The sequence below is a fragment of the Neodiprion pinetum genome, chromosome 3 (genome assembly GCF_021155775.2).
Source record: "Neodiprion pinetum isolate iyNeoPine1 chromosome 3, iyNeoPine1.2, whole genome shotgun sequence".
NCBI lineage: Eukaryota > Metazoa > Arthropoda > Insecta > Hymenoptera > Diprionidae > Neodiprion > Neodiprion pinetum.
Window position 1 is genome coordinate 39,178,534 of NC_060234.1, and position 18,412 is coordinate 39,196,945.

An 18,412-nucleotide genomic window follows, 5' to 3' on the forward strand; every position below is an offset into this window, starting at 1 on the left:
GCTTCAATATAAGCGGCGTGAAACCCTGAAAGAATGATAAAAGTTACCAAAAATATAACGCAATTGAACTGACACTGCTTTAACCGAGTCGAATATGGTGAAGGGTTTAATTTTTAAAGCCAATAACACTTCTCCTGACGTGAAAAAATTAAGGTGAAACAAAATGAATTTTATACGTTACTGCAGAAAAATACCTGCAGCAAATCATTTTTTCCCATTGAATAATCTATGTATATTCTCATTATCAATGACTGTGAAGAAGCGGTCTCGAACATTCATTAGAAGTGAGACAAAGAGACATCTGAGCTAAGAATCTCAAACTTTTTTTTCTCATGAATAACCAAGCAGGATGATGTCTGGAAGAGTGATAAAGTCTCTCCAAGTATTTCATCCTTATTACCAGGAACCGATGATGGTGATCATCCGAAGGTCGCAATGCTACCCAAGAATCCCGTTATGGCGTGTGCACAAGGCCGTTAGGCAGATTGTATTCATTAATGGTTGTCATACTGGTTGGAGTCAAGTTGTCACGGATTAGAAAGGACTTGGCGAGTTTTTGAACTGTTCTACGATAAATTTATTTCCTGGAGATTCACTCGCGCCACGAATATTTTTCGACGTGCAGAACGCCGTGCAAAGTTGTTTTCGACAACTTTGCTTTCATTTATTTTTATTTTATATACTCGTATATATATATATTAAATTAATCGGGAGTTGTTAATGATTGGGATATACCACTTGAATTTACGATCATTTAACGTTGTCTTTCGTATGAAAAATGAAGAAAAATATATCTCATCCATTGCCTCGGCATGCAAGACTACAAAGTAACAAGAAATAATTGAACGAGTCTTAAGTTATAAAATGGGCCGTTCAAATTTTGAGCTTAACCGAGAGCCAAGTCGAAAGTCGATATATAGTACTTTAGCTTGCCAAATTTTCATTTAAATTGTATCAGTGTACTTTAGTTGATATCCGGAACCTTAGCAGAAGTTGTTTAGAGATCCGTGCCCGATTTGTAATTTGTCCATTTCATGCAGCTCTTATTTGATGCCCTTTTTTGCTGCAACGACCGCATCGAGAGTTCGGCGACCCTGTCGATGACTTGGCAAGGACGAAACCTGCGCGTGGCATCGTACAAAAGCTTGACGAAAACTCGTCGGTATAGCATATAAAACTGTAGCGGTGGGAAATCAATTTCCGAAGTCGAAGCTCGGCGCTATTATACGAGCACAATTACGTGCGGTTAGCCACTAATGAAATGTAAAAAAAGACAACGAATAAAAAAGAAAAAGAAAAAGCAAAAGTTGCGCACCTTGCGGAACTTGGACTGACCGCCGATCGAAACGTAATGAATAATTCAACTGGAAGGAAAAAAAATTCGTACAGAAATAACGGCGATAAAATATTATAGGCGTGATATGTGAGGCTTGCGATTTAAATCAAGATTCGAACTGGAATTTCTCTGATGCAAACTGTGGCCTTATTTGCGTGCAGCGTGTGTACTACTTGGTCTACCGCAAGTGAATTAAGCGCCTATCTAGCCAGACAGAATTCGTATCACGCGCACCATCAGTCTGAGCGCTCTGAACATGTGTAGAAGGTATTTTTGTGCCCGTATGGTGCCTTTTGCATGTGCGTGAGCAATTCGCTTTGCCGATTTAGAGACTGGCCAGTCGGCTAACGGGAGGGGAGGGGCTGATGGCCCGCAGACGCGAACTTCCCCAAATAAGAGTAGTAAACCGGCGCAGAAGACGATCTTCGCAGTTCTTGGAATTCGAAACGAAACGCTACCTGACGACGAGAAGCGAAAGGAAATATTTGCTCTGTACCGCGTTAGCGCGGATACCGTGAAGAGAGCCGTTACAGATGTAAACACGGGAAGTTTGCCGCAGAGACAGCGAGTTTACAAGCTAAAATTCTCGGTCTCTAGAGCCAAGCCCGGGCGTAAAATCATGCCTAAACTATTCTTGCCATCGTCGTGTTTGGCGCGAAATAGCGATCGGTGATTGACCAGCTGCGGAAATGAGCGCAGAGCCGAAATTAAATTGCAGGCGTGTCAACGGCGGCCATCTTTCCTCTGGCGTCACCGTTCGAATATTTGACAGACACTTTTTTCCGTTACTTTCTACCTTTGAATAGGGTCGAAAAATACTTTCGTACACGCAAGAATTCGTGCTTCCAGGAATTTTGCCGAGATTATAATGATGAGCGTACATATTAATTTGGCTTATTCTTAATCGAGAATACGAGAAGAGATTTCTTACTTTCCTGCGAAGATCTTGTGATTGATTGATCGATCTAGTTTCAACCCTGTGTGGAGACGGAAGCGTATAAGTAATAGTGAAAGTGAAGATCCTGGATCTAAGTTACCGCTTCTTCATACCATTTGCGATGATCATCGGCGTCTAATACGGCCGATGACAGCAGTGAGTGAGATGATAGACGATGAATAGATCGATGAATAGCGCGACTAACTTTCTATCACATGACACCATCGATGAATATAAAATAAATGAATGTGAAAAAGAAATAAATAACTAGAAATTCGTATAGGTAATATAGGTACACACACGTATGCCTACGTGTGTGTAACAGTATAAACAGGTATATCCGCATGTCCCGCACGATACTATAATAATTTACACATGCGTTGATTAATAACCGTCGATATGTATAAAACGGAGGTGAGCACATGCATACATACGTGACCGTGCCACAATAACCATAATAATCAAGTATATACACGTACACCTATGATCTTCGGGATGAAAATATTTAATAAATGTGTTTACATCACTCTTCTATTAACAACAATTGGATACTTGCTTACGAAATTGCCAATTGACGTCATTGAACGTGTCTCGCATTCATTGCTCGGCAACCAATTGGGCAAGGAACATTCGTAAACATGGACAGATGCTAGATATGATTGCTGTTACGTTTTTCATATACAGCTGCTTCTACATCAAACCACCTTATCATTTGCTATCAGTACGTTTCTTTTCATGCTATTGTCAATCTCAAAATCTCAGATCTCTTCGTTGTGTAACATCGTTGGGAAAGAGCGATAAGCTGACAACTCCGGTGTGATTATCAATAATCAATTTCATTGGTTTTTCTTATTCCACTGACGTGTTCATCCCGGCACTGAACACTTACGTTTTTTTATGTTACAACTCTTATTTGCATGGAATGAAAATTTTGTAATTATATGAAATAACAAATCTCTAGTATTTTTTGTCTTTTCTTAAGAACGTTCGTTTATTACTAAAATATAATCGTTTCCACTAAAGCAATAATAATAATAAAAGTATAACATAAGTTATAATTAATAATTTGTTAGCTAATTTACTAATAGGGTAAAACGTGGCTATGTACAATACCGAGGAGAGTTTTTAACACGTGAAAAATTTTGCATACAGATATAAAGGGATGAAAAGATTCAGAGAGAGGTACGTCTAGATAGGTACAGGGAAATTATCTTTCCGTCACGAGGATTGTTTATACAACAATTAACTATAATAAGTTAATCTATAGTATATTTTGATGCAGGGCTTAGCCTATAATGGGGCTCATACCTCGCCTATATATATAAGATATTTTACATATAATAATATTCGTAATATAATAATAGCAATATAAATAAATGATAATTAATTTTTGTAGTCACGCTATAGTCTCTCTCTCAATATTCGCTTTATACTATACATTTAGGTATATTGAACCGTGTGTTATTAATTTGTTTCGTTTCACAATATAATATATTTCTTTCTATTTCTTTAAAATCGTATTTCGAAACGATATTGAATTCATCTATCATATTATATCTATAACGCGATTTTACGTATCTATTTATGTATATATAGATATTTATACACCGATTGTTCGATCCAGAATTGTTGAAGAGGTCACAAGCGTGAAGGTTTATCGCAAACTTGACTCGAATATCTCCTTTTATCAGAGCAATTATTGCCGGTGTACGGAATAATCTCCCAACTAATATACAACATTCGATCCGTACTCGTAGAAATTGACGAAAAAGCGAATTTAAGAAAGCGAAAAGACGTAGGAAAAGTGACACAAAAAAGACGATAAACCGGTATAAGAGAAAACGAAATCGTCCGCAGGATCGCTTACAATTATTCAACTATACACATTTCAATAATAGGCATTAAATAAAATTCAACGATAATCGAGTCGACAGATGCTTTGGGGTCAGACACTCGTTATTTTGCAATTTTAAAATTACCTAAAGTTCGGCAAACCGTTAATAAATCATCAACAAACACAGATTTTGTAAATTCAACTTCTTGAGTTATTCTAAAAGTGCAAAATAGTAATTTTTCTTACAAAGTTTGGATAGGCTAACGTTACTAACTTCAACTTCATGCATTGGGGATTATCCGGTACGCGCGAACCTCTTCGATTTATTCCATTCAACAGATATGTTTCGTTTCATCTCGTCATTTCATTAACATTGTCGTTTCGTTCAAATTTTTGTAGAATACATACACACACATGTATATATATATATATATATACATATAATATATATATATATATATATATCGTCGACGGTAAAAAACATGTCGTTCGAATTTTTTTAAAATACATACACACACATATATATATATACTATATATACATATAGTATATATATATCGTCGACGGTAAAAAACGTGTCGTTCCAATGTTTCCCACAGATCCATCTGTTATCAGGGAATCGTTCCCTGCATCCTCGGACAGATTGTCCGCGGTAAGGACTCGCCGCAGCCCTCGAGGGCGTTCAGTTCCATCTCCAAAGAATGTCCGGAGCGATTGCGATGAGGAACGATAGGGAAGCGAGACGTCGCGTCCGGATTCCCGGTCTTCTTCTTCCCTAGGTTCTAAGCCCGGCGCCTTGCCACGTGTGGTTTACGTTGTTGACGTTGTAGACGGGGCTCTTCGAATCTCCCTCGTCCTCGGAGTCATCGTCCATGTCCGAGTCGCTGTCGTCCTCGGAGTCCGACTCTGGAGGCGGTTGCGGTTTCGCTCCAAGCCTTATAAGCTCCCTCGCAAGCTCGAGGTCGCCGCAAGCCGCTATTTGGTAGGCGGTTATACCGGCGTAAGTAAGGGCGTCGAGACACGGGGCGCACTCCTGGAGTAGAAACTTCGTCACCGATGTCCGATGTCGCTCGATTGCCAAATGAAGCGCCGTCCTTCCAGCGAGCCATTCGCCAGCCTCCAAATCGGCCCCGTTCCGCAGGAGAAGTCTAACCAGTTCAACGTGGCCTCCGATCACCGCCGCGTGGAGACAGGTTTGTCCTGGAAACAGAAAATTTCGATATTGATCGTCAGTTGGGATGCTACATATCGCATGTAAATCAGTTCCGATATCCGCTAGTTAGAAAAGCCACTTGTGCAATTATATCGGAATTTACAATGTACATGAAATTCAAACTCATGTACAACATATGATATAAAAGATTTTGCAAGATCATTGTACATTCTTAGATCGGTATAAACCTAAACGTTGATTTACTCGATTGCAATTGCAGCTTCGTACTTTGCTTTTTCGCCTGTGATGTTGAACGTTACAAAATAATTTGTACACAATCCAGAAAGCAGGCAGAGGAGTTGAATTTCAAAAGGTTATCGACACATACATGTGCCGATTCATCATCGTCACAAGTAGGTACAAAGAATCGAGCGGACGTTATAACCGTTTATTCGCATATACCTTATACAGCTGTATGTATAATTTTTAAACGCCACGTAATGCCAACGTGTTAATTTCTTGTTCAAAGATTGATGAAAATATAACATCAAACTTCCACCGCATCTTTGTGTCATAAATACATACGTATAAATTAAATTAATTATCATACGTGTACGACTTTGATATTTTCGCTGATTTTCTTTTTTCTCGTTCAGAAACATTATACCGAAGTACCATGGAATATAAGAAATATATATATATATATATATATATATGTATATATATATATGTACATACACGTCAAACTACCCACATTACGTACACATCACAGCCAAGGAGTGAGAATGACTTGACCTAGTATAATAATTACATATACTAATATATATATATATATGGAAATATATGGAGACGATGGAAAAATTTCGAAAAATTAGAGGTATCATTTTTGACCGAAAAGAAAAACCAAAAAAATCTATCGGACATCAAAATCTAAGGAGGTGAGGTCCATGACCCGTTGGTTTGACGTAGAATACTCCATATACATAAAATTAAATGGTGTGCGGTTTCCGCAAACCGAGTGAATAATAAGAAAAAAAAAAAAAAATTCTTTATCCGCCGTCCCTATTTGTACGTGTATGTGAATGATATATATATATATATATTTTTTTACCTCCAGTCACGCGGTTTTCACAGACGTTCCGGAGCGATATTTTTTTTGCGCGCGCATGCGAAGTGCGAGAGGAAATGCTCGCTCATGTGTGAGTATAAATAGAGACAGGCGAGTATAAGAAGGATCGTCGATGCGTCGAGCGTGTGCAAGAGGCGGACGTTTCTGGTTTGTTGAGATAGAACAAGACGCAAGACGTCGGTCACATGCCTTAGCATCAACGAAAATCGGCAGTCGGTGGAAGGAAAAGTTGAAAATCAAACGCAGACTCGCGCACGGAGATAGAGGATAGAACTAGGAAGAATTAAGAACGGGCATGAGATGGGTGAGTCACCGTCGGAGAGGTTTGGCTGGCTGCCTGCGGTCCAAACTAGGCTCGCCCCGATCAAAGCGCCGCTAAATTTAACCACCCTGAGTTAGCACCGGTCGCAAGCGTCATTGGCGTAAACGATGGAAAATTCTTCGATCCGTCTCCCCCTCTATTCCGACGATTCGTTTTGTTCGATAATTTTCCTCGTCTTTCGATCGTCGTAAAGTGAAAACAATTTTCACTTCATGGAATTCTCCCCTATACTTTTATGCATTTTCTCCTCCAACTTGACCGCGAATTATTACAGTTTTATTTCGTCTTTCCCTGACTCGATATTAAAAGTTTCTATTTTTGCGTATCGTTATTTTCTCATCTAGAATGTTACTTTCGTCCGTAAATTATATTTCTTACCCCATATTTCAAATGTATTGGGTAATTTAAGCGCCCGTGTGGTAATTTACTGTTCTTTTCTCGACGACCTTGGGTAAATAACAAACTTCCAAGTTTATCGCGGTGATTATAAAATAAGAGCAGGTATCGGGTATTAGGTAGTACTTGTATACGTGTATACGTGTATCTGTATGTTTGTACAATGTACCTACATAGCAGCAAGTGCGCGTCACGGAGAATTGGCGCGATATAATACATGTATGTATGCACATAAAAAAACAATTGGTATATAAAAGTTTGGGAAAATCCCGCGACACCGAGACCTCGCGTTGATTATATACAACGAGACGTATTCTATTCATCTGCATGTTATGTACGTAGACGTACATGGTGCGAAAAAATGGCGTGTTATTTTCTTCCCACACTTTAATTAAAGAGACAGTTATGTATATGTATATAATATATACCGCAATCCGTTACATTGAATCACCACACACGTGACTATAATATAGCAGGTATTAAATGTTCGTCATTTTTCGTATTATGTGTCAATTTCTTTCCTTTCTTTTCATATTAGCAGAAGGGTTAATGAGATTGTAAGGAAGAAAAAATCTGATAAATTTTTAAGACGAGAGTGAAAGAGAGAAAAAAATAAATAAATAAAAAATAAAAAGTTAAATCAAATGCAAACGAGATGGAAGAAAAGTGTTCAAAATTTTCCTACGTATATTATACACACACATATTGGTGAAAAATACGTGGAAACGATCGCAGAGCTGTGGATAATAAAGGCGTTGCATACACTGATTGGAATGAGGCTGTTATTCCAGTTTAGGTGGTTTAATTAACTGTCTATAATACACCCCAGCGAAACGATCAGCAGCTGCATGGTATTTATATACATATATACAGATTGCAAAAGAATTTGTCTGTGACGCAAATGAAAACAAATATCTCAACTCAACACAACATATGTGTAATAATATTATATATAAAAGCTGTTATCAATAACGAGAACCACTTAACAAATATATCGAACGACTGACCACAGGATCGCACGTGTTATAACATATCACACATGTGTTCGTTTGTGTTTGCGAATAAATTGATTGCTCAATTATTTAGGATTCGGAATTACGTGAAAAACAAAAAAAAATATATATATATATACATATATACATATAATTAAGAAAGGAACGCGTCGTTCGTCATTATAAATTATTTTCGCCTCTGTTATCGATTCACGTTTCTCTTTTTTTTTTTTTTTCCGTTTCCATTTATCCGCACTTTCACTTTTTTCAACCATATTTCTTACTCTTGATTTTTTTCCCGCCGAGGGGATCCCGTCTCAACGTCTACGCCAATGTGGGATTTCCCGCGGCGAGAATGCCGCGGTGCGCAAATAGCCGAGTGAGTATTTTTAAAATATCAAAAACATCTGCTACAGGGGGCTGAATTTCTCTACCCGCTACTCCGTGATGTAACGGAATCTGGTTGTGAACGCGTGTCTTTACGCCCGCGATGAAAAATGTGCGCATTTCAGCGTGCACGGAAGCGAATAATCGGAAAATACAACTATTAGCCACAGAGCGAAGAGCTTTGCATTTTTCTTCCCCGTTCAATTCTTTCCTTTGTTAAAATCATACTTGCAACTTGTATTGTCAGTTTCAAAGGAAAAGGAATCACACGAGTCTTCATTTTATCGGCTGTCATCCTGTTTTTTCATACCCTCTCAAATTAAACCTTTCTTTCTTCGATCTGTCGATCCGTTGTTATTTTCACGGTAATTAATTTATTCATCAATTCACGGAGTCAAGAGATACAGGATGACCCTGCAACGAATTTGCGTATAGTCTGCAAGAATCGCGAATCGTGCAATATTGTCGCTGCGCTTTTGCAATTCTTGCCGCCATACAGAGTCGATTAGATATTTCCGTAGGACAAAAAAAATCACTGCAATGTAAGATGTAACACTTTTGGATAATATGACAACTCGGATGCATGCACGTATATTATAATCTTTCGCAATCAGATAAAAAGAACCGGGACAGATATAAGACAGTTTCAATAAATATGTTATTTATCTGCGCATGTAAACCTTTTATCCATATTTGACAGTACATATCTATGATTTACATTACTCGAGATAACGCAAATGAGGGAAAAACCCTGATGACAAATATACGGATTGAATTTCCCCCCACACACACACAAGCACGTATGTATGTATAAACAATGCCATACATATCTAAGTATATATATAACGATATAAACACGCTATAAATAATTTATATACATTATTGTTTGTCGATCACGCGTTTGAATTTTCCGACACATATCCTATAAAATACGTTACACAATTATTCCTGCGCGTATCGTAGCAGTTTTTTCGTCACCCATTTTGCCATCTTTTTTATGATATATATCGGACCGATTTTTTGGTATATTTATTATAATATTTATTAAAAAAATTTATACATGGATCGATATCCAGGTCTTTTTATTCACGTGTCAATGTGCGTTGTATTTAGTACGTGTATACATATATATACATATACATAGATACGTTAGTAAAAAGACTTGCATTCATTCATTACATAGAAAACCGCTGCTGAGGAAAGAGGGAGATTTAAAAGTGGGTCAAACTGTGTAGAATAGAGAGCATGACTAGCGTTATTCAAGAAGTCTGTAATGTGTATGTAGGTATATAGCGAAGCGAGGCTCTCCTACGACAGGTTAAAAGCGCAAGTAGATATTAGCCACGGCAACGTCTTACAAATCTTCTAACGACCGCAAACGTGAAGGAAAGAAAAAAAACAACTCTGCTTAATGGACAACTGCGACTGCAACTTGCTTCGCGAATTACAAACTGTAGGAAAAAACACATTCTTTCAAAACGTCGCTCATGCGCAAATATTATTCTCATATCGATACAAAAATCGTTATATCATTCATACAACATACATCCTTCATTCGTAGCAATTCAGATCGTACGTAGATTAAAGTCGCTATGTTTTAAATAAAATAGGAAATCGTTTGAACTTTGACGTGTTATTCAGTCATCAAATTTTAATGACTTCAATAATTGATTAAACGCACGTATACCGTATATAACCAAAAAAATGGAAAAAATATAAGGATATTCAATTATAATTTTATCGACAATTAGTCCAAACCTTTTCTTTCTTAATTTTTTAAAATAATTATTTCTTCCCGCAAGCCATTGCGGCGGTGTTAATCGAATGGTCGTATAACATAATGTATTATATCGTATATTACTGGCATACGGGTTAAGAACCACGTGCAGGTCGTCATCATAGACACGTGTCTCCGGGGAACTCGAAAATAGTAAAATTAAAAGTAGTATTTTCACCCCGCGGCGGCTGTGATAATTGGAATATATGCTCGATGCGAGTGCAGGTTGCATATTTACGTACGCATATATTTTACGACTGACTCGCATCAGCGAGAAACGAAAAAATAATCACGCGTAATCGAGGTTTCTTTCAGTATCGTTTAACCGTTATTTTTCTTCTCGCGAATATGTCTTGCAACGTGTTGCATTTATGTACTGCGAAATTTGAAAATATACGCGACCGTAAGAAAAGCGAAGTATCGCGTCGCAACGCGTTGTGATTTCTCTGGAATTATTAATGAAATCTCCTTGCATTGTACATATATTGCGTACGTTGTACCGTAGGTGTATATATATGTATATGTACAACTAAAAGTCAACAATAAAATAGAAAAAAAAATTACAGATATACAGCAATAATTATAATACAAGAACATGAAATTTGCTTTTCAATACATTAACCAAACACTGGCAATATCGACTGTAAACTGTTATATTGTTAGAGCTAAATTTCGCTACGATAAATTGTTACTATGATAAATATAAAATGCACGTGCTGTTAGTCTGTCGGATTATTTTTACAATTTTATAATTTATTTTTGATGTGCATTCTTTTTATTATTCCGTAATAATCAAACTTGTTTTTCGAATAATATTCGATCAGATCGCCGGCTATATTCCCTATTACATACCTTGATTGCCATAGAAAAGGATATGGTTACATCTGCAAGGTGACGAACCGCTACATTTATAAATGATGCACTATTTCTCTTAAGTTTCTTCTTATTTTACTCCAATATTATTCCTGTTTTATTTTTTTTCGTTTGTTTCTGTGATGTTGGTTAGTTACATACGCGACGTTCCGCTACGTTGCGTAATTTGCGATAGTTGGGTATACATACCTACATGTATTACATAAATGTAGATATGGATATTTACGTAAGAAATGTACATACATTATAAGATATATAAATATTATCCGTGTGTGTATATATATATATATATATATATATATTAAATTAATCAAACGTGACGATGTAGCGCAGCGTGTTACCGTAATATGCTTCTTGGTTCATCAGGATAATAGTTATTCAATTATATAAAGACGAGAATAAGCGGACATATTAATTTTAACGAGTAATAATTCATTTCTGAAATCCACGGGATCGGTATTTTATTAACGATAAAGAAAATGAAAATAAATAAAATGATAACAAAATCATCCGTCGTTGTGCAAATGTGCAAGTCACTCTCTCCATCGGACGAGTGCGTGCAACCGTTACATCGTTTATTCGTTCCTTAATTGACCTTTATTCAACTAAATTGCAACTGCTACGTGTTTTGTGTGTTATTCGAATGAAGCTAAGATGTGGTGAAAAAAAAACTCCATTTCCGGCTACAACCGACGGACAAACCAAAATTTAAATAAGAATGTCGTTTAAAAAATTTATAGCTGCTGCGGGGAATAATTTATTTATAATATAATGTGTATAATTTATGCAAAATCCCATCAGTTTAATTCTTCCGTTTTAGAAAAAAAAATAAAAAATTATAATTAGTCGGGTATGAGAAAAAGTGTAAATAAAATAATAACCAAAGTGAATTTAAGCGGAAAGAGAAGCGTGTGTTCATTTTTACAGTCCCGCATGGCTCGGGATTTACGATTAAATGCAGATCAGGCTGGACATAGCTTCTGTGCCTTCTGGCATATAACCCAGCGTAACCCTAACCTAGCCTAACCAGACGCGCAAAAATGGTGTACATCTATACGCATGATGTATTTAGTTGTGAAAAAGTCGAGGATTTCACCGGCAGATGTCGCTAAACGTTACAATCTTGAAGAAGATATCACATGATCGGTAGAATTAAATATCTCTACACATACGTCCACCGCCTACGTGCAACGTAAATATGCACTGCAAATATGTATATATGTGACATACTTAGATCGACGCGGTTGAGAAGTTTGCACGACGTATTTTCGCAAAATTGCAAATATATACAGGAAGATTATACCTTGTGCGGATATACGTACGTATACACAAAAGATCACGTAACCGTCGAATATATGTATACATACACGCGTACCGATCGTACGTATGGAGAGAAAGTTGGAAAAATTTTACAATCTCGCAAACAGATAACGATCGAATATACATACTGATTCGATCGTTACTCAGTCGAGAAATGTAATTCTTTAATTTCCCGAGAGTGTTTCCTAACGATTATTCAACCGTACATTTTTCCCCTCGACTTAAATGGTAATATTGAAGTTTGAAAGCATACGGTGTAAAACTTTCGCGCGCTGCCATATTTATCCAGACTTGCTTACAAGCGAAATAGAAGCCGCAGAACCTCGAGCCATCTCATTTTCACTCCACAAGTTGCACACTTTGGTCAGGATAGTCTCTAGGTACAATAATCGTGCGCGATATCCAACCGTCACGTTGATGAGTGGAGTACATTGCAAAAGCCAAAACTCGCGCGACAAGAGGATACAGTGGAATTACGACGAAACGGATGGTCAGTAAAGGTGAAACGGTTGCCGAAGGCACGACCGTCTCTTGAAAATCCCTTTTCTACCCGTTTTCTAGTGGAAGGTTTTCAAAAGGGCTGACCACGGGTGACCACCACTCCTCACTCGGTGCAGTCAATTTTCCAGACGTCCCGAGTGCATTCGAGGAGGGCATCCACGCCTCTCTTCGAAGGTCTCGACTCGGGCCGCCAACTTCCATATTCCATGGCTCGTATCTGATCGGTGAGCGTGCTTGCCCTTCGGACCCTGGTTATACCGTTTCAAAACTACTCAACGATCGTCCTTACATGCCGACGGTGAGACGGAGTGAATGTATTACCCGGCTTGACTTTCTCTAGATTTACCCGCAGACTCAAAACGTTCGGGCCCCAACCCTGCAGTCCCGAGTTTACGATGTAAAGGTGTTTCTAAGCCGCAACAATCCGCCTTTGTAGTTGCAATTAACTTAACAACACAATTATTTCCCGACCCTGGACAAACATGTCCTGCGTCAAATGCTTCGCGCGTTAGTTACGACGATCTAGCCTGGATAAGGTCGAGTATTGCCAATGTTACAAGAATTCCCTGAACCCGATGTGAGAATTAATCACGGAGAGATATATTCGCAGGCAATCGTAAAGCGGGAAATTTACGGCATTCCTAATTACTGCCACACCGAAAGAAACCGACCCAGTCAGGCGCTCTCAATATTACACACCTTGGCTGTACGGGCATGGCATTGGTTGTAATAACGGCCGTAATAACAACATGCGTTAAGGTGCGCGTAACGCTTATGCAAATGAGATCGAAGGCCAGACTAAGAGGCGAGACTGCGGCAAACTGGACTAACCGATTAGGAGATATTCACCGCAACGTGCCACGTCAGAGTTTAATACGTACCTAGGTAGGTACATCAATTTTTGACAGGATATCCGGAGTGGATTGAAGTTCGTAAAAACGTTAACGTAACGATGGATCTTTATTACGGGGAAAATCGCTACTTGCGGTACTACTTCGAACATATACATATGATACGTGACATGAATGTCATATTAAATTCCCATGTAAACAGTAAGAATTGAACAAAGCGAACAAGCGGTTAATTATTACATGTAGTTTAGAAATTTAACTTCTTGCAAATCATTCTCAAATTTCAATCTTACAGTGATTAATCATTTTTCAATTTTTCCTTACCTTAACGCGTTTTTTACACTATAACATTGAATCGGGGTGAGCAATAATTTTTGCAAAATAAATTTCATGGAATTCTTCTCGTCTGGATACTTTATATACCTACCACCGATTAACGATTCACGGCTCAAAATTCCGAAAGTTCAAGTTACGGCAGAGCAAAATATGTGTGTGTGTGTGTGTGTAATATTTATATTTCCAAGAACACGATTCAAGTTTCCTGCGAATTTCTGCAAGTTTACCATGAAAATTTTGAATGTTCCACGAGATTCCCAGGTCTTTCGTGTGAATGGCCGACCACGATGCGGATGTGAAACGCACAAACAACAGACGGACGAACAAACGTGGCGCGCATAAACCTCGGCAGAAATAATTGCAACAGTCCGATTGACAGGCGAAACGGTCGACATAATTCGATGCGGTGCAGCGATGCGAACGGTCTCGGATTATCCGCGGTATACCGACTATGTAACTATATATATTACACTCGGCGTCGCGAATTCCGCAGGTATTGTGTTTTACAACCGTCCATGATCTGTCCCAACATTTTTTGAGTTTTCTCACACCGACGATACGCGATTGCCTAAAATTGTTAACCCGTTGTAAACTTCGTCGAGTGGATCCCCCCGTTTTTTTTTTTTTTGTTCATGTTATAATTGACAAACCGCCGTCTCGTCTTTTCTCTTTCACAGGACCGTTGCTAATCCTCGGTTCCTTTCCAGCCTTTTAGGTTCCCATCGAGTGTGCAATTTTTACGCTTAAATGCATTTCGTTTCCACCGACCGCGTTGCAACTACACGATTTTTACGTACTTGCAACATTATCTCCGGTACGACAATTGCATCGAAAATAATTGTTTATTCTCTGGGTGTGCTGTGTGTGTGTGTGTAATTTTTTTACGCACTCTATTTTTGCACAAAGACTATCGACGAAAACGCGAACTAAATTGCTACTTATTCAAGTTTATATATACAATCTCATTCATTTACTTCTCGACGATTCAAATCGACCCGGATAATCTCAATAGGATAAAAAAACTCGCCACTGATGAAAAATCGTCACCGATTTTCTGCATTTTCACGATCATCCGAACAGACTTTGGCGATGAATAATTGTAGAAATTAAACGGATTAAAAAATTCTAGAATATTTTTATAAAGAATAAAACAGATCTTGAGGTGGTTGTTTGTCGGCTTCAACTGCAAATTTGGCAGTTGAAATGAAAGGCAAAAAAAAAAAAAGAAAGGAAATGCGAAGCAATCATTTACACGGTAAAACGAGATTCGAAACCTTGCCTCTGGACATTTTGAAAGTCGAAACTAAACGGCCGAGGCGTTAAAACGTGAACCACGCTTATATTGGTAAAAGGACTCGCAGTATTATTATCATACCCACTGCTGGGGATTCCCCAATAGCGTGACTTTTTATCACGGCGATATATTGGCATGATTTACAGTTCGTTGTCAGGATACAGCATCGTATTGCAATTACACCCACGCACCTTCTGTCGTATTATTATTTTGCGTCAACCCATCACATTCATATTCTTAGTTTTATAAAATTTAAAAAAGAACCGCACACTTTTCCATGCGCAAAGAGTTAATTAAGTGTAAGATAAGAAATCATTCGGAATAAATAATGCAATCTACGTCTGCTCTTCCTCTTTGTTTTCTTACCCTTACACTCAACTTGCGTATAGCAATGCAAATTTATTATACAACACGTGCGCACTTGTACATTTGTAAGTATATTAATGAAAAAAAAAAAAAAAAAAAGAAAAGAAAACAAAAAGAAAAACTTTTCGCCCATCTTGTTACTCGCGATTATAAGACTGAACATTATACGCGCAGATCTCACGTCATCATCAGGAAATGGTTGGTGTTATTTGAATTTGTTTAAAAATGTTGTTCCCGGCAATTTTTTCCCTACTCATCCTTTTTATCATCAATTGTTTGATAAAAACAAATGAAAATTACGTTAGTAGCTCAACTGGCACCAATAACGGATATTCAATGTATATAAAGATGAGTAAAAGGGGCGTCACGTCTGTGAAATATTCGTGAAAACGATATTGCGGAAGTCGTATTTCACATTAGCAACAAAACTCTAAACTTATCGATGCACAGTACCTTCTACTAATTTTAATAATTTTCGAATACTCGTATCGCGCATCGAACCTCGTTGTTTGAATTCATTTATAAATTTGTGTATTTTTTTTCAAATATCTACAATATGTTTATCGCGGTATCGCAGCATGTGTACTTCTTTGTCGTTGTTCTTCAAACTAATTTACCGTGTATCGTTTAATTTGATTCTCGAATTTTTCAATTCATGAAATCACGGAAGTGATTAATATATAGAACAAGGTGAAATTCAATCGAAATATGATTTCCTGGATGACGAAATGATAAGGTTACCGTTACGTTAATTAAATATATAATGATAAGTTCCGCGCGTCGCATCGAATTCATCTAAGATTCAGTGACGGCATTTTTCCTTTTACATACGTTATATACGTAGTACAACAACCATACCGTACACATATATTTATTCATTTATTTACTTATATTCACATATATATGTATGCACAAGTATAATGTAAATCTGAGTGGCAAAGTGAGCGAGTACTTAAATATATTAGCGAGATTAACGCAGGCATTTAAATTCAGAAACATTCAAACGGCAGTAAAAAAAAAAAAAAGAAGAACAACAAATAAAATAAATAGAAATTAATTTAAACACAACTCGAGAAAACGTTGTCGAATAAAAAAAACCATTCGTCTTTTAGCTCGGTTCTTTTTATTTTATTCTCCCTGTCCCCAGATTCATCGGGATGTTTAACGTAAGCTTTTCCGTTAAATAATATTATTATTAAAATAGTACATCGTCTTTTATTTAATAAACGACGAGCAAAAAGTCTTCAACTTGTCGCAGACACGACTTTGACCAGTGAACCCGTTCAGCGCGGTGCGGCACGAAACACGATTGTCGGAATTCCCCAACTCAAGATCGTCAATTAGCATGCGCCCGAGGCTGCCGTAATCGCTAGGAAAAACAAGGATATCTTTCTCGAAGCCTTTTCAGAGGCATTAACGCGCGCAACGCGAACTAAAGAGATAACGATGACGACGACGACGACGACGACGACGACGACGACGATGATGATGATACATCGCATGTGCATTATAATAAGACCTTACACCGGGTACTCAACGGTCTCAAATCTCTCCTTTACATGCAACAACAAAAGAGTATTAAAAAGAATGAAAAAAAGTATACACATTATAATAAGTGTACGTTATATATGAATGTATAATAAATGAAATACATGCAGAAATGCGTGACGCTTTCAAATCGTTGATGTAAAACAGTTTGTTATAATTCTCCCACCCATTATGTGTGATATGAATGTGATAAACACAAGACGAGTGGGATGAAATAAATTTTATACATCAATTAAATTAAATTCAACGACTAATGATTTTTTTTTTTTTTTTTAATATCATAAGAGCCGAAGGCGATACGCGATTTTGTATTTCGATCATATTATTTATCATAAGCTTCAACTCGTTACTCGATCGGTTTTCAAGCTCTATGTAATATGGGAGAATGGAACACACGCGATGTGGTATTTATTGTAGGGTAACACGATAGTGAGAATTTCTCATACATGTGTATAAACATATGGTTACCTATGGTAAGTAAATTGGAGAATAAAGTTTACAGCTCGGGTTATATCATATCACATATCTTACAACTACTAGTACACGGTATACGATAGGATAGGGGCTTGGAAATTCCAATGACTAAATTACAAATAAATTCCGCTTAACGATAGGCTACTGCGTATATCTAATATACTAAACCGACGTATGCCTGTATGAGAAAAGTTACATGTACATAATGCACGATGTATAAATGTTATCCTGTGTAAATCACGCATGTTCGTTTATCAGCTCTTTTAACTGTGTATAAGGTTATGCACTGCTGTTGCTTAAAATTCCCATCTTTAGACGCATTAAGATGAGCGTATATGTGAAAAATTGTGCGCCGACAAACTCTGGCAATCCGATGATAACGCGTTTTAGATTTTCACTAGACTTGCGGGTAAACTCCGATGATCAATATCGTCAATTTATTGCCACGATTTGCATTTCCTAATTTCTCGCGAATATGCCGTCAATTCAAATCTCAATAAGAATTGTTGCTGTTTTTGTCAAACTATGTACTAAAATATTTTCTGCACGGAATGCGTTTCGGATATAAACTGTTAATTCGACTAAA

General features: G+C 37.5%; 1 protein-coding gene across 1 annotated transcript in view; it reads right to left on the reverse strand.

Annotated features, from left to right (window-relative positions):
- Positions 1-3,234: 3,234 nt before the first annotated feature.
- The window catches only part of LOC124214956 (NF-kappa-B inhibitor cactus-like), a 30,835-nt gene continuing 15,657 nt past the window's right edge, over positions 3,235-18,412 (reverse strand). Inside the window, exon 4 of the mRNA XM_046617751.2 lies at positions 3,235-5,307. Within this exon, the coding sequence (XP_046473707.1) occupies positions 4,883-5,307 (425 nt within the window). The 3' untranslated portion in view covers positions 3,235-4,882. The remainder of the gene's footprint in view (positions 5,308-18,412) is intronic.